Source organism: Cavia porcellus, unplaced genomic scaffold, assembly GCF_034190915.1.
Source record: "Cavia porcellus strain 051 isolate PalLab524CR breed Dunkin Hartley unplaced genomic scaffold, mCavPor4.1 scaffold_12, whole genome shotgun sequence".
Taxonomy (NCBI): Eukaryota; Metazoa; Chordata; class Mammalia; order Rodentia; family Caviidae; genus Cavia; species Cavia porcellus.
In genome coordinates this window covers 68,847,754-68,870,138 of record NW_026947495.1, presented here as the reverse complement: position 1 = coordinate 68,870,138, position 22,385 = coordinate 68,847,754, and the positions used below count along the sequence as shown (strand labels likewise).

At 35.9% G+C, this 22,385-nt stretch overlaps 1 protein-coding gene across 9 annotated transcripts in view; it reads left to right on the top strand.

The window, feature by feature from the left end:
* Pde1a (phosphodiesterase 1A) overlaps nucleotides 1–22,385 on the top strand; it is a 305,759-nt gene that overhangs the window by 256,808 nt on the left and 26,566 nt on the right. For all 9 annotated transcript variants that reach the window (XM_023561017.2, XM_023561013.2, XM_013142459.3 and 6 more), the window contains 4 exons: nucleotides 4,297–4,422; nucleotides 8,773–8,874; nucleotides 8,980–9,100; nucleotides 21,600–21,681. In XM_023561017.2, coding sequence (XP_023416785.2) covers nucleotides 4,297–4,422; nucleotides 8,773–8,874; nucleotides 8,980–9,100; nucleotides 21,600–21,681 — 431 coding nt within the window. The remainder of the gene's footprint in view (nucleotides 1–4,296; nucleotides 4,423–8,772; nucleotides 8,875–8,979; nucleotides 9,101–21,599; nucleotides 21,682–22,385) is intronic.

Sequence of the window (22,385 nt, the reverse complement as noted above, 5' to 3'; positions counted from 1 at the left end):
TATGCACAGCTACCCATTTTATTCTAGTGGCCACTTTTGTTCTTTCTTTATTTCATCGCGGCCTTTTCTTCAGTAAAAAGTCAGTGGCAGGGGAAGAACTAGGTTACTACTAGGACTGTACACATTGTAAACCTAGAACAGCCCCTAGCCCCAGGCCGGGGGCTTGAACCCACTGCCTTTGCACTGAGCTACATCCCCAGAGATTTTTGTTCTGAGACAAGTTCTCCCTAAGTCACTAAGCTGCTCAGAGTGGGCTCAAACTTGGACCATGATTCTTGAAGGAAGCAATTTTATACCTGACAGCAATGAACTCACCAAGAGGAAGATGTGCAGGCAGACTGGGTCCCAAATTGTGTAGTAACAGTTGCCACACAACAGTTCCTTTTGCTATGAATTTTTCTGTCTGCTTCTACTTTGTCAGCTGGGTTATCACTTTAAGACCTTGTTGAGCATAGTGAAATGATCTGAGCACCTGTGAAATGTTCTGAAACCCAGGCAGATGGAGAATGGAAGCACACAGACTCTATTATGCACAATTGAGAATACTTGAAAAGCTTCAGATTGTACCCGAGAGAATTAAATTCATCAGAGAAACTTGAAGTAGTTCATTTAATGATCATGTTGCTTGAAAATATGGGCAGAAAATAAACAAAAACTTCCCTTGATGAATTCATCATTTTAAAAATAAAATGAGCATTATAAATTGGAGGTAAAACATTTTAAGCTTTGATTAAAAATTATTTTCTTCATTTTCATTTAAAGCAAAAAAAGTACAGTTTTCAGAATTAATCACAAATGACTAAGGAAGTAAAATTCAAAACACAAATAGATGCAAGATTTTCATCATCCTTTCTAATCCCTACTTGGAGTAATTTCAGTTCAACGGAATGAAAGTCATGATCAGGTATCTATATTAGGTGTGAAGGGGCTTATTCATCCACTGATTGAATCAAGATTATTTTCTTTTGTCCTATCTAGAGTATTTCACAAGTATTTGAAATACAAAATAAAAGGAAAAGATATAAACATATTTAAACTGTGGTAGATAAAAGAGAAATAATCATCATATCCAGGTGTAAATTACTCGAGGTCTGTATGCCTGGTTCAGCATTTGAAATACAATTAATATAACTCATCACCCTCGCAGCATGAAGAAAGAAAATTATAGGAATTATGTCAATAGGTGAAGAAAAAGCATTTGATAAAATCTAGCGCCCACTCATGATAAAAACTCAGTCAGCTGTCAATCAACAGAGGGAGACTTTCTCCACTTAACAGAGTCTACCTCCTGGTGTCAAATAGTGGTCACTGGGGAGCATAGGGAGAGTTGATCAAATGAGCAAAACTTCATTTAGGAGGGCCTGGTTCAAATAGATCCATGTACAGCATGATGACGTGTTAATTACAGTGCCTGTGTCCTTGAAAATTTCTTGCAAAGTGGATTTTAAATATTTTCACCACACAAAAATAACTAGGCATTGTCATGTACAATGTTAATTAAATCTAAACAGTCAAAATGTATATGTTTCAAAACATAATGTTTCAAACCTACACGATTTTATCTGGCAATTTAAAAAATAAATAAATGAATCAGAAAAAAATCTACAAACAAAAGTATCATCCACAATGGTAAGAGACCTGATGTGTTTCTCCTAAGGATCAGGAACGAGGCCAGGATGCTTTCTCTTCACCACTGACTTTCAGCATCGTACCGGACATCCTAACTAATGCAATAAGACAAGGAGAGAAAGGAAATGAAGATTTGGAAAGAAGAAAAAAAAATATTTTCGTTTGTAAATGATATGACAGGTTATGTAAAAAATCTGGAAGAATCAACAAAACAACAATGACTACAATGTCATCAATAATAACAGAAAACAAACCCCAGAACTAAAAATTCATTACAGCAAGATTTTAGGATAGACAAAGGTCCATTCTGAGTCTCTTGTTTTTTCATACACCAGCTATGAAAAAATAGAATTTTAAATGGAAAAAAACAGCATTTGCATTATTAACCCTAGATTGAAAAAGTAGGTATAGGTGTAACAAAATACATAAAAGACCAAATAAGGAAAACAAAACTGATCAAAGAAATAATAGATGGCTCACATTCCTGGATAGAATGACTAAATATTGTCAAGATGTCGTTTCCTGTCAACATGACCTATAGATTCAACAAAGTCCCAGTTAAAATGACAGCATATTATTTTTGTATATTTTCAGAAAGAGTTTATATGGGGAAGTAAAATACCTACAATTGCCAACACAATATTAAAGGAAAAAAAGTTTAAAGACTGATACGACATGGCTTCAAGAGTAATTACAAAACTACAGAGACCAGACAATATCAGTGAAAGAATAGACAAGTTGATAAATGGATAGAAGAGAAAGTCCCAGAAAGAACATATAAAGATTTAGGCAATAAAATTGAGCAAAGATAATCCTTTCAATAATAGTACTAGAAAAAAGTACTGAACATTCATATGCCAAAACATTCTGCTCACGTCCTGTATGGTTTGAATGTATCTCCAAGAATTCATGTATTGGAACCTTTATCCCATTGCAACAGTTCGGGGAGGGGAAGATTAATGGGAAGCAAGTAGGTTTCGTGGCTCCATCTTTCTGGCTAGATTAACGCCATTATCAAAAGTTCTTAGGACTAGGTTGGCTGCCTTGGGATTCATGCTCTTCCGGCCTTCATTGCCTCCTTCCATGTGGTAACACAATGAGAAGCCATACGCTATGTGACGATGCCTCACCTCGCACTTCCCAGCCTCCAGAACCAGGAGAAATAAATTCTTATTCTTTATAAACAAAGTACTTATTCTCTAGTATTCTATTACAGCATCACAAAATATGCCAGACACAGACCTTACAGACTTCGCAAAGTTAACTTGTATTCATCACAGATGTTTTGATCCCAAACACCACACACACACAAAAGAAACTGATCACAGGCCTAAACATAAAACACAGAACTATAAAATTCCTAGAAGATCACCTAAGAGAAAATGTAATGACCTTGGGACCAGAAATGACTCTAAATACAGCACCAAAGGTACAATTAATGAAAGAAGAAGCTAGATTTCATTGAAATAAAAACTTCAGGACCTACCAAAGACACTGTTAAGAGAATGAAAATATAGTCCAAACTGGTACAAAATATTTGCCGAGAATATATCTAGCAACTGGCCATATCGAAATGTAGAAAGAATATTTAGGATTCAGCAATAAGAAAATAGCCCAGCGAAAGTGAGAACCAAAGATTTTGTTAAGCATCTCAGCAAAAATGATCTAGGTTTAGCATAGAGGCCTATTAAAGATGCTCTATGCTGCAGACTTGAGAGGAGATGCCACTGTGTCTCTCTGGAAATGGCCAAAGAGTCCAGAACACCAGACCAGGTGCTGATGAGAATGTGTTGAGATGCAAAATTACCACATTGAATGACATCTTCACAGTTCCTTACATGACTGAATCTGCTCTTACCAGATGATCCTGGAAGTACATTCTGGGCATTTACCTAAACAAGTTGAAAACTTACATCCACACAGATGTTTACAGCAGCTTTGTTCATAATTGTCAAAACTGAGAAGCGACCAAAATTTCCCTCCAGAAGTGAATGGATGGATAAACTGTGCTAAAACCTGGCAATCAAACATTAATCCGTGTTCATGGGAGGTGAGCTGTCAAGACCTATAAAAACACAGAGGAAACTTAAATGCATATTAGTAAGTGAAAAGACCCAATCTGAAATCACAACAGATTAGATAGTCCAAACCACATAGCAATGAAAAGATCAGTTGTTAACCAGGTTCTGGAGGCAAAAAAGACCAACAGGCTGAGCACAGAGGTGTTTCAGGAGAGTGAAACTGCTGTATGTGATACCACCATGGTCCCCAACGTCATTATACAGTTTATTCAAACCCAAAGGTGTTCAGCCCAGGAGGGAACCCTGGCCATCAAGTGGTAACGTTGTGTGAGTTAGGTTCATCAACTGTATCAAACGTATCTTTCCCTGGGAGATGTTGAAAACCGGGGTGGTTATGCATGTGTGGGGGCAGAAAGTGTACAGAAAATTTGTGTCCAATCTGCAATTTTGCTCTGAACCTAAACTTGCTCTAAAACATAAGGTCCATGTAAAATTTAAAAATAAGCATTTATAAAAGAAACCACTTCCATAGTTTAAATGTTCATTTATAAGGTTTTTGCTGGTGAAACGACTTGACATTTGAGTATCTTTTATTCTCACAAAGACTAACCAAATGCTGTGTGGGAATTTTGTCTTTCATTCTTAGATCAGATGTTGCCATTCTGTACAACGATCGCTCCGTCCTTGAGAATCACCACGTGAGCGCTGCTTACCGCCTTATGCAAGAAGAAGAAATGAACATCTTGATAAATTTATCTAAAGATGACTGGAGGTGAGTTTCAGAGGAAACCTAAGGGAAATTTAATTTTAGAAAAAGGATCAATTCAGTGATTTAAAGCAAAGAAAACAGATGAAATGCCATGCCTTGGCCATATTACAAGCTTCATTATTGTTGGCTAAATAGCTCTGTAAGGATTAGTATCTAGAAGCCTTTGTTCAGGAGCAGGCTGTGTGCAATGGGTCTGAAATGTTTTCAGGTCAAGTCAGCATATGTACACAAGTACAAAACCACAAGCACACAATAAGTACAATACAAAATTATACTGTCTGCAGTGTGTCAATTTGTACCAGAGTATGCCAATATGTGGTCTTACATAAATTCAAAATTTTAGCATCATGTATTATTCTTCCATATGTGAGATGAAGCTTACAAGAAAAAAAAAACTGCAAGTATTTTGTACAAAACTTCACAAATATACTAAAGTGGCCCAAGTGTGCAGGGAAATCTTGTATGTTTCTCTGAGGATCTGCTTAAAAAATTACGTGGTCTGGTGATGCTAATTGCTATGTAGGGAAAAATAACACGCTACTGATCTAGTCCTACTCCACATAACTCTTTTCTTTTCAGCCTGTGGTTGTCATTTAAAAAAAAAAACTGCAAAGGATGCCCAATTAAATAAGAATCATAAACATAAAATCTTTTCAATGTAAGGATGTCTCTAATAGTCTGTGTTTTGCTTTAAAAAAAAACTTTGTGTTTATCTTTAACAAAGGTCTTGTAGCAAGTGACGTGGCAAAGATGCCTACTCAAATATCTATATCAAAAGTTTTGTTTTTATTTTTATTCACCAGCAAGTTAAAAAGAAATGTGAAAAGAAAAGCAACATGGAATCAAGAAATACCTTTTAAAAATTAAAAAAAAAAGAAGTAAAATCAGTTCAAAGCAACCTTTCATCCTGTGGTTGCATTTTCAAATTTCTATTACCTCCTGGTTTTTAAAGGGCAGTTTCTGAAATACGGGCTCACTTTGCAGCTGTAGAAAACGCTGTGAACAGGGGAAGGGATGCTTGCTTTAGGATACAGTTAGGACCTTTCATTTGCTCTGAAGAGGATTTCCACCCTGGGAAGGTCAGGGTTTAACTGTAAAAGCACTTAAAGTGCTACTGCCAGGCTACATGGGGACCAGACAAGATAAGGTAGAAGCTGACAAAGCCCAGCTATATTACCCAAGGTCGGAGAGTGATTATTTACATGTAGATTATTTATTTCTCACCAGTCATTCTCATTGTCAGAGGTAATACTTTTAATGTTAACTTCGTTGTTATTCTTTTGAATTAACGTTTTTTTCTCTCCCATAGCTGAATTTCTTGATATTTCAGTGTGATTTTATTTCTTGCTTTTTTTACCATCTTTAATGTGTTACTCTAATAATTTATTACTGTAAATTTATTTTTTGTAACTTCTGTCATCCTACTTGAATATTTTTACAACATTGTTTAACAAATACTATGCATATCATATGAATTATGGAATTAATGGATTTTAGAATTTAATAGTCAACATTTCTCTAAAATTCACAAAAGATCTATTTGTGTCTAAAATCTTGATAATATTTTACTGACAATTAAAACATGAATATCTTAAAGACTTGCAGATTTTCTGCGTGCATATCTATTTCCTAACTTAAAGGCACTAATGTAAAAAGTTTGGCAAGAAAATGATCATAATCAATATTTCCCTTGTGTACTATTTTGTCTACTTTATTGATATTTTATGTGACATTTGTTGATCACTTATGCACAAAGTACAGTATATTAGGTACAGATTTTTCAAAATTAGAATCTCATTTTCCTAGTTAACAATATTTTTTTCAGTTGCTATTTTAGTGTGGATCTTATAATTTCAGAGACAAAATATAATTGAAAATAATTTGATTCACTATATTTAATAGCTTTATTTGCCTTAATAGTTGAGTCAAGCATTCTAAGCAAGGTACCTAATATTATAATTATAGAAGAATTTGATTTCTCATGGCTCTAAAAGTCAGATTGAATCTGAATACCCACAATTTTCAACAACAAACTGTAATACTTTTTTTAAAAATCATCTGATTATACTGCTTTTAGGTAAATTATCTTTGACATGAGATCATGATTCAGGTTTACTGCACACTTGATTTAGCCACATTGCAGAGAGAAAATAAAGGATGGTCTCCTGTGTGAGTAACATTTTACCTATTGCTACTGAATTAACAATGAATTAATTGTAATTAATGTCAGCTTTGGCTGGAATGATTTGCTTTTTCCTTAATGTGAGAATGAGTTATTCATGCATAGGCTTATTGGTATAGTCACTGTATTTAATGTATTGATTGAAAATTTCAGTAGTGCCCATGCCTCTATAAGGTCCCAAAAGCTGAAACAAAAAATCGTCAATCACTTCAGTATCTGGGTTCTGTGGGGTAGTTACAGTGGGATGGGAGGTTGACATGATAGAGTCATCCAGGTGCCAGCTATGGGAGTGGAAACTCTTAGATTGAAATTTACCTTCACTGTGTACTAGGGCTGGTGATAAGCCAACAACTCTGTTTTCTGTGGCAGGAAATAAGGTTGTTTTTTTTTTTTATTTAAAGAGAAAAAAAGAAAGGACATAAAAAAACAAAGCAGTAAAAGGGTACAAATAATACAATATTTCAAGAAAAAAATATACAGTAAGAAATCACTAGTTAATAGGTCACATATTATCTTCCCAGGAATAGCTGTCCAAATTACAAAATTAAAGCTTATAAAGTGGACATTCATACAGTGAAATTGGAGACAGTTTTGTTCAATGATCCAACAAAAGCTCAGTAATATGGTTTTCCATCCTACACACTCGAACGTACTTGTGGTTATATCCCTTAGTCCACCTTCCTTTCCTCTCTTTTTTACAATAACAATTAGACATTTTGGGTTTTATTACTCCCATGGTTCTTATTACTTGTTTTGAAGAGAATAAAACCAAATGTGACTAAGCAAAACAGAGTCAGTTAGAACAGAAGGGTGGGCATAGCATATGATACAAAAATAGAATACCAGGTGATCAAAAGTGGTTGACCATTGTGCCTCTTGCTATTTTTAAATTGAGTTGTAGAATTGATCAAAACAGTACAGAATAAGACCAATAAAACCTACACTGAAGACCTTGCAAGACTTCAAAAAAAAAGATAATAGTCAAACCATAATGGGCGTCATAGTATATCTTATTGCCTTCAAAGTGGTTGCCTATACCCTCAAACTCGATACTATCAAACAAAATAGAATATAGAATAATCAGACAGAACAAGATGGGGAGAGCAATACTGGGGTTCAAATCAGGTTAATAGAAAACCAAGAAAGTTACTATAATATGTCCCACTATTTTTAATTTAGTTTTCCCTTAATTAAAAAAAGTGAGAGAAAATAGATTAATTTTAAAAAGGGGGGAGATTGAGATAAGAGAGGACATTGTAACAGAACAACGCAGGGCAGAACCGAACCATTCAAGCATCACTGTGTTTCATCACCAGATAATCTAACATAATAGTAGTCGCCAGAGTGCCTCTTTCCTTGAATTATTTGTGTGTAACTTCATATGCTATAACATCAAGCATATCAGGACAGTGTGAATCCATTCAAGAGAATGCAAGAATTCCAGAGTATTTAGAACCAGCTAATAGAAAACGAACAACGGAAATAAGGTTGTTGTGAGGATCAGCCTTTTAATGTACAGAAAAAGCCACTACAGCATGGTTGTAGGTTAGTGCCTGAACTGAATGAACCCTCGATCAGTAGTATTGGTCTTATGAATAGTAATTTTATTTAAAAGATGCAAAGTAAGGAAGAAGTGAAGGAGACCTTGAGAATCCGTGCCATCCTCTTCCAGAGACCTTCAGGCTATTGGTTTTGCTGACCATTTGCATCTAAACGCTCTGGAGCCTCATTGAGCAACATAGTTTTCACCCAAAGCAATCATCAATTTCCCAAAATGAACAGAACATGCACTAAATTAAAAAAAAAAGACTTTTAAAATGCATTTAGAATAGTGTCTCTGGTCAAGGTTACTTTCAGATAGAAAAATAAGATGTAGAAATTACAAACTGGGAAGAAGGGTTATGGGGTAAGATGAGAAAATACCTGTTCTTGAGGAGAATATAAAACAGCATTATTCACAGATTACTCTCCTAGAAACTTCTTACATCCATCACGGTCGAAGGCAAAAATAGTGTTAAATTTCCATGAGCACTTTTACATCTACAAACTAGTACCTTCTGTGTTCATATCCATTAGGAAAAATACAATGTAATTAGAGGTAGTTAGAGAAATGTTCCAATCCAGACCCGTAAGGGCCAAATGTGACCTTTCTCCATTGGATGCCTCTGCAGGGATCTTCGGAACTTGGTGATTGAGATGGTATTATCTACAGATATGTCTGGTCACTTCCAGCAGATTAAAAATATAAGGAACAGTTTGCAGCAGCCTGAAGGGTAAGTGATTTTCTTTTGTCCTTGTAAAGTTCTTTGGGCTTGGATTAACCAAAGACAGATCAGTTACTTTGTCCTGATAATCTAGACATGTTCTTGCTTTGACAGGATTGACAGAGCCAAGACCATGTCCCTGATTCTCCATGCAGCAGACATCAGCCACCCAGCCAAGTCCTGGAGGCTGCACTACCGGTGGACCACGGCTCTCATGGAGGAGTTTTTCCTACAGGTGCCTCTTACACACTGTGCAGATGCTTTTGGCCGAGTATAATGATGTACACCCTTTCTTTACAGGATCCAAAGCTTATGATTCACTGCTATCCACTGAGCACAATGTACTTGTGGCGGTTTTGGAAGAATTTATTCATCTTTATTATTTATTATTCATCTTTAATATTTATTATTATTCATCTTTAATATTTATTCATATTAAATAAACCTATGCAATGTAATGTGTCTTTTAAAGAGAGCCACATCTTGGTCCTTAGACATTAGGGAAGAAAGAAAGGAAAGAAAGAAAGAAAAAAGAAAGAAAGAGAGAGAGAGAGAGAGAAAGAAAGAAAAAAAGAAAGAAAGAAAGAAAAAAAAGAAAAAGAAAGAAAGAAAGGAAGAAAGAAAGAAAAGAAAAGAAAAGAAAAGAAAAGAAAAGAAAAGAAAAGAAAAGAAAAGAAAAGAAAGGAGTTAGAATCATTGCCTGCCGTTAAGCGGTCAGAGCAGAGCCAGGAAGTGGCTTTCATGATGTAAAGGGCAAGGGCAGAGTAGTTGACACTCCTGTGTACATCAACTGTTGAGAATTTAGTCCATTTGCCACAGAGTTGCATAAGGAATCAGTTTTAGCTGGGTGGACATGTGCTTAACTAAAACAACAACATAAACAATAAAAAGTACTGTTAGAAAACAAACGAGGAGCTAGTGAATGGCCAGTGTTCTCGGCTGCAACTGTTTTCATGGTTTCCCCTTCTAGCATCCCTGCTCTGCCCGTCATCCCTGCACTCTGGTTGGGGAACCATAACACAAATGTGGCACTAACCACTCAAAGCCAGCATCGAATTCCAAATGGAAAAGACCCAGTCTCTTGCCAGATTGATTTAGCAAACCCACCAATTACAGATATGGAGATTCTTACAACTGACCCCACATTTGATCATTTCTATGCAAACCAAAGAAACAGGAAAAGTGTTAACCTTATAGTCTTATTATAAATTTAATAACAAGTGGGTATTGATTTTGAACCCAGTAGTTGGTAGTACAAATGATACTTAGGAGAAGACCTGGGACGATCCAAATAGGGAAGCCCCATGCCTTCTGCAGGTGAAGTCAGGAGTGTCCTGTCCCTGGATTGTCAGTACATTTAGGGAGGTGCCCACAGCTTCTGCGTGTGGAATATTTATCAGGGCTTCATTAAATGGACCTCACTGATTAAATGATGTTCTTTGTGACTCAACTCAAATACCAGTCTTCCTCTTCTCCTAGGAGGTCAGACTGATCCAAGCCCAAACCTCTACTCAGAGAGTTGACTTTCCTGGTGAGAAGCCCCCATCCTGAGGCTAGTGTGGAGGGTCTATCAAAGAGTACTGTCATGCAGGAAATTTCATGTGCTTCCTGAAGTTTTGTGCCAGGAAAAAGAGACAAGAACATACTAAATTCTTTCTTATACAATTTGCCTCTTTAATGAAGCTCTTTGTTGTGTGTATTTTTAGCTTATTTCATTTCTCAATATGGTTCCTTATTTAGAATGTTATCTGTTGAATTTATAGTCACCCTGGAGATGTAAGTGCTAAATACATTTCTATATTTTGATAACTGTGGTTTCCATCTGCCACTGTTGATGGATATGATTCCCTTTCAAAAGCGTTGTATAGTCTCAGAGAAAGTTACAGAGTAGCAACACCAAATTCAATACCTTCATAATAAAATTAGTTTTGAAGAATATTTGGATACTTTAATGCACTTAAATTACACTAGATGTTAAAGTGTATCAAACTTGATAGGCAACCACTTGCCATAGTCAATTAATAATTATAGTTTTAGGTACTCAACCAATCAGTAAGAAAAAACGGTACATGTAAAGGGATATTAAGAATCTCTAAGAATAATCTTTAATTTTAGAGATGAAAAAACACACACATGAAGTCAGAGAAAATTATTTTTGTCAACCTAAGGAAAGATTTTTTTTACATCGAATGATTGCAGGAAAGTTTGTTACATGCAACTAAAGCAATGCTCAAAGGTAATTTTATAGCTTCAAATATTTTCCTTATTACAAAAGAACAAACACATAAAATCAAATTATCTGTGTTTCTACCTTAAAAAGCTAGGTGAAGTTAAGGATACTGAACCACAGTGAGTTGATAGAAGTCATAAATATAAGGGCAAAAATCAGTGAAATAGAGTAAAAATAGACAAAGTTAATAAAGACAGCATCTGATTCTCTGAAAAAGTACTGAAATGACTTGCAATATCAAAGAAAGAGAAAACTGTGAATGGAAGAAGAACATCATTATAAATTGTATATATATCAAAAGGATAGAAAATATTAGATACAATGTATGCTGATAAAATTGACAAGGTGGTTAACATTGTCAAATTCTTTAAAAGATAAATTACCTTAACAGACACCAGAAAAAATTATCAAATTACCTGAATATTCATATAACTATTTTTAATTGAGTTTTTAATGCAACTCTTCCCACAAAGAGACTTCCAGGCTCGAATGACTCCACCTCTTATTTCTGACTTCAGTTCCCACTGCTCTTTTAAGATACGATAATTCTCTCAAACATTGTAAGAATAAGTAATGCCAGTCTTATATAATTTTTTTACATAGAGCAAAAGGGAAATTTTGCAGCATAATCCCTGACAAAGTCTTTTCAAGTAAAGAAAATTACACACTATATGTCATGAAAGTAGATGTGAAAAACCTTAAAATATTAACAAATCAAATCTAGCAATATAGTAAAAGAACACATATCATGATTTGAATATAAATATTCAAAATTTAATTAAAATGTTTCATCATATTAAAAGGAAAAATTGTGTCATCTCAGTAGATGCACAGAATACATTTAACATAATTTAGCACACTGAGAGTTATAAGAACTCTCAGCAAAATAGAACTGGAAAACTTTTTACAGCTTGGAAAAGGGACTGCGGATAACGTACTTTGTGGTGAAATATGGAGCACTCATATACCAAGATCAGTGTATCTAAGGCAGCCACTTCTAGTCAGTATTTCATTTGAAACTGTAACCACTGAAGTAAGAGCTAGAAGGAAATCATGAAAGGATTGCACAAATAAAGCTATCCTTATTTGCAGAAACATAATACTTTGAGAAATTTTTTAAAAGATACTAGAACTAGCAAATAAGCTTGACAGAGTCGATGTGCAGCTGTATTTCTGTATGCTGGCAGCAAACAGCTTAAAACTGAAATAAAAAAACATTATTTATGCTAGCATAAATTAATAAAATCTGCTAGAATATATTTAATTAAGGGCATGCAAAACCTCTAGGTAGAAGGCCACAAAATACTGTTGGAAGAAGATTAAAGACTCATATAAATGGGAGACAGCCTGTGATAATGGGCTGAAATACTCAATGTTGCTAAAATGTCAGTTCTTCCTCAATCGGTTAACACCCTTGACATATCACAAACTGTCATAGGGCAACCCGCTGGGCCCCTCCTGTGTCTCAGGAGTAGTCTATTCCCATTTATTTACTCCAGTGAATTTTTTTACTCTTAAAAAAAATTATCATAGGCTTCTTCATAGCTATAATCTAGACAAAAATGTAAGAATTCAAATTAGCTAAAACAATTTTGAAGAAGACTGAGAAAGTGGGAGAGCTATATTTTCTTACTATATGAGTATGTACAAAGCTACGGTAACCAAGGTAGCATGATACTGAGTTAAAGATCAGCAAATAGATCAGTAGAGTAGAATGGCAATTGTGGAAATATCTATGTACATGCATTTCTGTGATTTGCTTTGAAGGCACCAAAACAAAAAAGTGGGAAGAGTCCATAAATGGAAGTAGAATAATAATTATTAAATGTTCAGGAAGAAACAGAAATGGGGGGCTGGGGATTTGGCTCAGCGGCGTAAGCACCTGCCTTGCAAGCAAGCAGTCGTGAGTTCAATCCCTGGTACCAATGAAAAGGAAAAAGACAAAAAAAAAAAAAAAAAAAGAAAGAAACAGAAATGTATCCTCTACCAGCTTTTTACACACACACACACACACACACACACACACACACACACACACACACACTGCAAGACAGACAGGTGGACTGTGGGCTTAATATAGATCGTAAAAATGTGACTCAGACGAATACACAAGAATATCTCTTTTATTGGGGAAGGTAAATGTTTCTCAGAAAAGGCAAAAAAATATTACTTATAAAAGAGGAAAACTAGCCAGTGGACAACAACAAATTGCAAAACTTTTGTTTTTCCAATATACCATTAAGAAAAAATAAATCAAAAACAGAGAAAATATTTGTAGTACTACAGATATATCCAAGAACTATGTCCTGTTTGGATAAACAACTCATAAAAATAAAAAAGATAACACGGCCAGTGTTCATAAAAGAAAATTCATGAATGGGTTAAAAGCACATGTGAGTATGCTCGCTATGATTCTTTATCAAGGAATTGCAAATGAGAATGATAATAAGAGACCACTACATCTCTCCAAGAAAGACTAGAATTAGGAAGACTGCGGATATGTGTTACCAAGGATATGGAAAGACTAGAAATATCATACATTGCTGATCAAAATATAAGTCACCATTCTGGAAAACAACTGACTCAAAATATCTACAAAGTTACATTTAATGTTCCTTAACCCCAGCATTCCATGCCTAGGTGTATAACCCAGATAAACGAGTATGTATGTCCATCAAATGTCTTATAGGAGTAATAATGACAGTTACTTGTACTAGTCAAATGCAAGGAACACTCCAAATAGCCATCAGAAAATATCAGTGGATAAATAAATTATGGTATAGTCATACAGCAAAGTATGATGGGACAATGAAACATAGGCTACAAATAATAAGGAATATCAAAATTGCAAATTATTCCATTCTTATGAAGTTCAAAAACTGGCAAGGTTTTCTTGGTGATAGAAATCATAACAATGGGCACCTACATGGGGTAAGATTTTTTGGGAGATGTTAAAGTGAACTTTCTAGAAGGCATAGTCTATGTCTTGATAAGTCTTACAAAGAGTGCTTGTGATTATAAACTGCAAATTTGTACACGTTTTTCCTCAATTTAAAAAAAATCAGAATGATGTTACCTCAAAAATGGCTAAGTTTTTAAAAGCATAAATAGAACATTTTTAATTTCTGATAAATATGATAGATTTTGAAAATTACCATTAGATCTTCAAGTATAATCACAGCCATATCATTGCTTTGTTTTACTGATTTCAAAGCAAAGAATACCTGACAGAGTAATGAATTCAATGAAATTAAGATTCTACTTTTGAAGGTCATTACTATATCTTGAGTATTCCAGAAAGTTATTCGATATAAGTGAAGCTTCAAGGATGCAGTGATTCTTGGTATCTGAAACTTAGGGTAGAGCAAAATTGTTCCCTAAGGCTACATGGTGAACTGTGACTCAGTATCTAATTATTAAGAGAGAAACACACATTCAACATTAAAATTACATCTTGTAACAGGTGTAATGCTATGATTCTTGGAAATTTTTTCAGGTTTATGTTTTTGCTTGCTTTTTAACCAGAGTCTTAATAGACCTGACAAGCATGTATGTGATTTCAAAATGTCAAGAAATGGACATTCTCTGCCTAGGTGACCTTAAGGTGAAACACAGCTCAAAAGAAAGTGAAGCATGTATGTGATGATAGATGAATCAAGCTGTTATTGCTAGCATTGCTTTTATTTCTTCCAAATGAAAAATACTCTCAGATCATCATAATTTCATTTTGCATAATTTTGTCTTGAGCTTTAAGCAATGGAATCTTGTCATGAATATCATTTCTTACTTTCTGAATTTTTCAAAACCAGTGACTTTTAAATTCTTTTCAGATAGAGCAAACCAAAATGTAGAGGTTAAGGTCAAAATAATTGAGTTTGTATTGCCAACAAATATGTTTTTCAAATGAAACAAGTTACTCTGCACAATACTTAGATTAACTTAAAAATCTCATAGTACATCTACTTATTCTTAACCAAAATTAACTTTACTTATTCTTAACCAAACTACACGTTTTAACTTTTTGGAGTTTAATATAGCAATGAAGGATGCATTGCTCTGAAAGTATCTGGCATATGCTATTAATTTGAATCTGTGTATCTACACAGATGTCCTAGAAATTGGCCCAGCTACAATGATTCTTGCATGTGTTTTCTCATTTTTGTTCATCCACACGCAACCATCTGTCAAACTACCACTGTCAAACCCACGGTATTGATAGATACCTTCTTGCTATGCATTTAACCAAGACAACTGTGGTTTTTCAATTCAGACCATGGAAACAGAACTTTTTATAAAGCAATTTGCAAATATATCCCTACCTTCTTTCAGAATGCATTAAGAGTTTAAATACTATGTCTTGTGATACCCTTGCTGAGCTAGATATTTTGAGGCAAATCAAAAGAGGTCTCTCCAGAAATCCTAACAGTCCTCATCTGCAGTGCATACGCATGCAAACATTTTGTATTTCTTGTTTTTACAATGATGGGAATTGAACCTAGGTTTCCGTGCATGCTTGAGAAGTGTTCCACCACTACTACTGAGCTGTATGCCTCGTCCCGTCTTGTTAAAGTATTTTATGTATATTGGTTAAACAGAAGATCCCAGAAGTACAAAATAGATTATAACTGGATTTGACTTCAGGAGAAATGTAAGTTCTACCTTTCAATATCTGATGCATTGTTGGGGGTGAATCTCCCCCTAATCTGTGTATCACCTCCTTACCTATGTCCTTTCTACCCCACACATCTACCTACCCATGCTTGTGAAGACCCAAGTGATAGAAGGAATATAAGAGGGCTCTGTAGTTTTATACAAAACAAACCATGATATACATGGGAAAGAAGTGGTGGGATTTATGGCCTTTCCTACAAAGTTTTACATTTTACAAGTTACCAGAGAAACACTTTTGACTGTGAAACGTTTCCTTTGTTAATTTCTTAGAACTAAACTTGAAAGAATTCTTTGTCCAGATGCTTTAAATTCCAGCAATAAATAACTATCAAAAAACAAAATTTCAATTTTGAAAGCCTTCCCAAGATAATCATGAGACTCAAAAAGCTGCCAATTAAGCTTCTTTTCCCTCTCTCTGCAGAATATATAGCACTAGACTTGGAATTCCTTCAATAGATTCTGAACAAAACTAGAGACTGAATATAAATTCAAAAGATCAGAATAAGTACTCAAAAGACACAGCTGGTTTTTAGAACTTCTAAGAGTAATGATGAAAGTTAAGCCAGTGTGTGTGTGTGTGTGTGTGTGTGTGTGTGTGTGTGTGTGTGTGAATTATTACTTCAGAAAAATGCAGAGCACTTTTGAGGTGTGTTGACTTCTGAATCAATTTCTTATTAATTTGTCTGCCAATTTCACTTTTCCAACTTGTAAGATGAAGTAAACACTAGAAATGTTTATAACACAGGATATTACTGGAGGACAAACCAATGTAGACTCAGCTACAGGGATTATTTTTTAGAACTTCATCAATACTCTGCCATCCTTGGTATAACTACTTTATATTCAGACTCTAAAGCCAGGGAAGCTGCAGCCTGAGGAGACCAGAATTGCAGCCAGAACTTGCAGATCTGAGAAACACTGATTTCTGACTCTTGAATAAGCCACTGGTGGCCAAGGAGAAGGAAAGCTTCATGTCCCACACATTTTCACAGAGAGCTTGTGATAGTCCTTAACACAGACAGTGACCTCCCTTTGAGCTTTCAACAGATGCACCTAGTTGCCTCCGTCCTCTCCCACAGTGGGTGTGGACATGTCCATTCAACTAGATCGACAGGAGAGGAGGGCCAGAGATGGAGAGGCCAGACCAAAGAATAACCACTAACAAAGGAAGACTTTGCTTCGTACTGTCTTTTGAAAACACATTTGATAGGCATGATTCGAAGCTAACATAATTAAATTCTTATAAAAAGTTAATTATGTTAAAATGTCTTCATATCTTATGCTGGGAGCCTGATAACGGAATGCATTGTTCCTTTATTCAGCTAGTTGTCTTGTGACACATGAAGAGAAAAATCTATATTTGGGCTAAAACTACCTGTATTAATAAACACAAAAGCTTATTCCAAGAAAAGAGAATTAATTGGGAGAGTCATTTGGAAGGAAAAGTCCAAAAGGTGATTTTACCTTGAATAAAATACAGTCAAATTCCTCTATTTTCTTGAATATTACTAGAAGTAATATAAAGTATGTTATTTCAAAATAAGTGTCCTTTCTTAGAGTAATAAAAACATATTTAATCCATTCTCAATTAATGATCTGGTATCAAAAATATATAACTGCAGCCTTCGAAATTATATAAATACAAAGAACTATAGTTACAAGCCAATATATAATTTAAAATGTAAATTTCAAAGATTCTATTTTCAAAAGGCCTAAATGTATCATTAATATCAGTTACACAAAGGAGCTGTAACACTGTATAGCTGTGTACAGTACCCACGAAACACAGTTACACCATGCGGAAGGTGCCATAATCATTAGATTTTTTAATCGGGGTTGGTGGCTTCCTGAGAATTTATAAAGCCCATTTTTAGGAGTGAAGGGACATTCTAATCTTGGATAAATTCCTCCAATGAGTTGTTCAAAGCGGGCAAAGCTCCTGTGTGCTCCCCTGCCTGGTTAAACCCCCTGCAGCCCTGTGGTCTGCAGACTCTGCCCTCAGCCGTCTCACAGCCCTGCGCCTGTGGTCCGAGGCTTCCCAAATGATGCTGTTACTGCTTCTCCCACCGGAATGTAGATTATGCAAGAAGCACCTCAAGATTTCTCTGCTTCACCCTCTCCTTCTTATCTTTAAAACTATAGAAATTGTCTTGGTTTCTGAGATGTGAAAAAAAAAGAAAAAAGAAGAGCTGTTTCCTTACTGAATGTGACAGCTTGTTGATGGCCGTCACAGGCTTTTTTCTACAGTTAGGAAAGCATAAAAACAATTACTCGCTCTTGGTCATGGCCTTTCAAAGAAGAGACCTCAACGGTCTCCCTGAGAATTGCTGAGACAGGTGTAACCTCCGTGTTGTGTGCGCCCAGCTGGCTCTGGTTCTTCCTTGCCAGGGTTACTTCTGAGGCCTCCTGGCCAGCAAACATGTCCTAGGGCACAAGGCCATGCCAGGAGGCTGTGCTGAGCGGCACTTATTAATTACCTGAATTTCATGTTTGTTTTGAAAGCAGCACCCTAACCCCCAAATGATAACACAACCTCCAAGAAAAATAGAAATGAGTTGTCAAATACAGTGCCTGATCTCTTGCCCTTGATTTTATCTTGATAGAAAGCAAATATTCCCTATGCAAGATTAGAATAAGGAAAACTGTAAAGTTGGTCAAATTTATAATCAGAGAAACTTTACCTGTCTTCATATCCTCTCGTCCCAGTGAGTTTCCGGTCCCTCTGTGATCTATAGGGCCCCCTAGGAGCCCTGCACTCATGGCCTTTATTCATGGTAAAGAATAAATAACACTTTGAAATATTTATAAAGAAATTGAATAATTCATGCACTTAGCACTCAATGCACTTTAGCAGTGAGAATTTGATATTCTAAATTAAATGAAAGATGTTGGAACAAATAGAGCATGAATTCACCCCATTTCAGGTACAGGGAATTTGCTCTGTCAACATAACTGTCAGATGCCAAAGTTACACATGGAACGCATGATCATCTAACAGTCTGTGAGCTTTAGTTCACAAAGAGTGAATCATCACAGTGTCTGCTTAAGGCCTATATTATCATTTTTGTGTCTACCAAAGGATTGTACAGTGTCAAAACACACTGCTAAGTTTGTGTCCTTAAAATAACGATAGCACCCTGATCAATAAAAGCAGTTATTGTCTGCATTTTTTAAAGATTTTTTTAATTTTGAAGAGTGTAAAACAATAAAACCAATCAAAAGAAACCAGCGTGAAAGATACAGGACTTCAAAACATTACGAAATCAATAATAGTTATCATAATGCCTTTTGATATCTTCAAAATAGCTGCAGATAACTTCGGACATAGTAAAAATCAAATAGAACAGAATAGAATAGGAACAATAAAAACAAAACAATGAATGCAATGAAACAAGACAATGGTAAATCCAAAATTACTATAATGTATCTTGCTATCTTTGAAATAGCTGCTCCTGTTATTGGATCTGACATAATCAAACAAAATAAAAGAGAATAAAACCCAACCCAACAAAACAGTGGAAATGACACGGAATCAACAATGGCTGCGACCCTTAAAAGGAGATTCCATCTGGATATCACACTGGGTACCACTATCCTCTCAACCCATGGTCAGACCCCTGGCCCTAGACCTGCAGTGTTGGTGAAGCACCAAAGCACCCAGGCATCCAATGGCATTTCACCTCCACAGCTATCAGCACAGGCTGCGTTTCTCTGGATAAGCCTGTCACTTACAGCGGGGAATGGTGCGGGGAGGCATTAGTACTTCTGGTTTGCCAGCCCGCTTGCCCAGAAGGGGCTGGGTTCTGTCTGTTCCAGTCAGGCAGCGACCTGTTCATGGTGCTGGTTGCCAGACTGGCCTTGCTTTCTGGTGTGGCCTTTTCCCCTCTACCCCCAGTCTGAGAATGGCGCTGACTCCTGGGGAGAAGGTGGGGTCTTTCTGTTCCATCCTGGTAGCAGTCTGCACATGGTATTGATTCCTGGACTTTATTGTTTGCATTTAATAAATGAAATTATTGGAGCCACCAGAGTCAGCCTGAATTCACCTCATGCTTTCTCTCATGCTGCTGACAAATTAAGTTTCAAGAGTAGAATTCCTGTCATGTTGATTCCTTGCTAGAAAAACAAAGGGAGGGAAGAAAAAGCCATTGCCTTTTTATTGCGTGCTAATTTAGTACAAATGCCTCTTTTGCTGTGGTTGAAAGCCTTCCTACATGTGCATTGGGTGTCATAATACACCTTTAATGTACACAGCTGCACGTTGTTGCTGTTACGCTGATTCTCATTAGCTCAGTGTATCGCGAAGCTTAACGTAGATTACCGCAGATAACCCCAGGATAATCCTGTGAGGAGACACTACCTTATATCCAAATGTGCACACCAAGAATACAAATCATGGTCAAAACTGGTTCTGCAAAGACTGGGACCTGTCTGCAGTAAGAGAGAACATCTGCAGGGCCTAAGTGATGTAGCTGTCTCTTATGGCTCCAAGGCTAATGGCATTAATAATTCTCCTCCTCTGCCCTGAAGCTGGGTGTAAATATTAATTCTAAGTGATCCTGATATTATTAATTAGGGAATTGCTTGCAGAGGTCACAGGAATTCTTATTCCCTGTTTTTCTAAGTCATGATGTAGTAAGACATCCCTATTTATAACTACTTTGCCTACTTCTTTGGTGATCATGTTTACATTTTCCCAAAAAATTCGAAGCGGCCTATTGACAGGATGTTGTAAAGACTGGGGTAAGCTTGTTACAGGAAACAGACTGCTAGGGAGCTAGACGTGCTAGCCAGGCGTTGTTTCTTAAGTTACGGCCTGATACAAGGTGGTTACCTCGCGAAGGTATTCAGCCCATAATTAATTAATTAATTAATTCAGCCCATAATTAAATTAATTTGCTGGACTCATCTATACAATAGCCAGACATTTGGAACCAACAGGGTCATGGAGGTGCCCTCCTCTTTCTCGCATGGGCGCATCATCTTGTGAACAAAGAAAGAATCAATATTTGCTAGCCCATGAGAATAAAAGTTTGCTAAGAGCAACCTCCTATATTTTAGGAAATTAAGACATAATTATTTTTCATGATGTTAAATGCAAACATGAATGGAACTCTTTAACATGGGTGCTCAAGTAATCTACGTTAGACAAGAATACACAATTGACATTTCAGCTTTGTCTGAGAAGAATGCACTAAAAGTATGCAAGCAGAATGTATGAATGTGGAAAACATTCTTCATTAGGTCTCATGAGAGATATAGTAAGACAGTGATAGAAAGATACTTCAAAATTGTCATGCGCATTTGCTTTGAAAAAATCAGCTAGTCACAAAATCTTGATTCTGAAGCTTTGTTGATATAATTAGCATAAAAATAGGAGCAGTAAAACCCGTCCACTACACTGTCAAATGCCAAAGAATACGCTAAAATAATTATGATAGCTAGAAAATTCCAAAGAGCAAATGTTTGTCTTTTTGTAATCAAGGGGTTATAGCAACAAAGCAAATAATAATATAATAATATAATAACAAAGCAAAGGTGACCAGTGATAAAAATGTTCATTTTTCCCACCTGAAGGATTTCAAAAGACCATCCAAGAAAAGTTAGAGAACTTGGACTTTAAGATACATATATAATATATGTTTATAATTTAAAATAAAATGTTATTTAAAATTCTATTAAATTTTATTAATTTTAATATAAAATTTAAGTTTCACATTTAATGTGTAAATTATATAAATTAAGAGATGGAAGATGCAGCTTTTAAATTTTTGTGTCTGGGGGCTCATTATCGTAGCTTTCTTCTGCCAGTGCTAATGTGCTCTTCCTTCCCTAGGGAGATAAAGAAGCGGAACTGGGGCTCCCATTTTCCCCGCTTTGTGATCGGAATTCAACGATGGTGGCCCAGTCACAGATAGGTAATGTCAAGGACGGGTGTTCCAGGGAGGTGGGTGTGGCCTTGTCTGTTTCCAGATGTGTACAACATGCTGCTCAGAGGCTTCCAGCCAAGCCTCCCTTTATTCCTTAATAAATTTTGTCCTTAGACTGACCTAGATATTGCTCAATAATGATTATTGAGATAATTTTACAAAACACATTCAACAAAGCAAGCTTAGTTGGTGATATTGGTCCTCTGGTTATAATTTTCTTTTGCAAAGCAAAGGACTTTCTTGTGCAAAGAACTATATTTTTTATTTTGTTGCTGATCATTTAATTTGAACCTTTAATGCAACACAATTCAATGAGCTTATTAGTATTCCTATACTGTCATTGGTAAATTTCCATAGTATTCTTAACATATAAGCTCTTATTCTTTTGGAAAAGTAGTTCGTGGGATACAGATAGATAAGCCAACAGCATGATCTTGCTTCCAGCCACATTCATTCTCATCTGTATCTGTGCTGGGAACTTCAACTCCAAGTCATTATTAGAGCCTGACTGCCACACTGCAGGTTGACATATTTGTAAAAGCTGTTCCCTGAAGTAGCACCTTCATTACTGAACTACATGATCAATGAACGTAGAGTTACTCCTTCACCTCAAGTACTGCAGTAGCTCCCACCACAAAGCCGCAGGGTGATGGGAGAGCCTCTCGCTCCAACATCTCCCTCCTAGCCAGCTT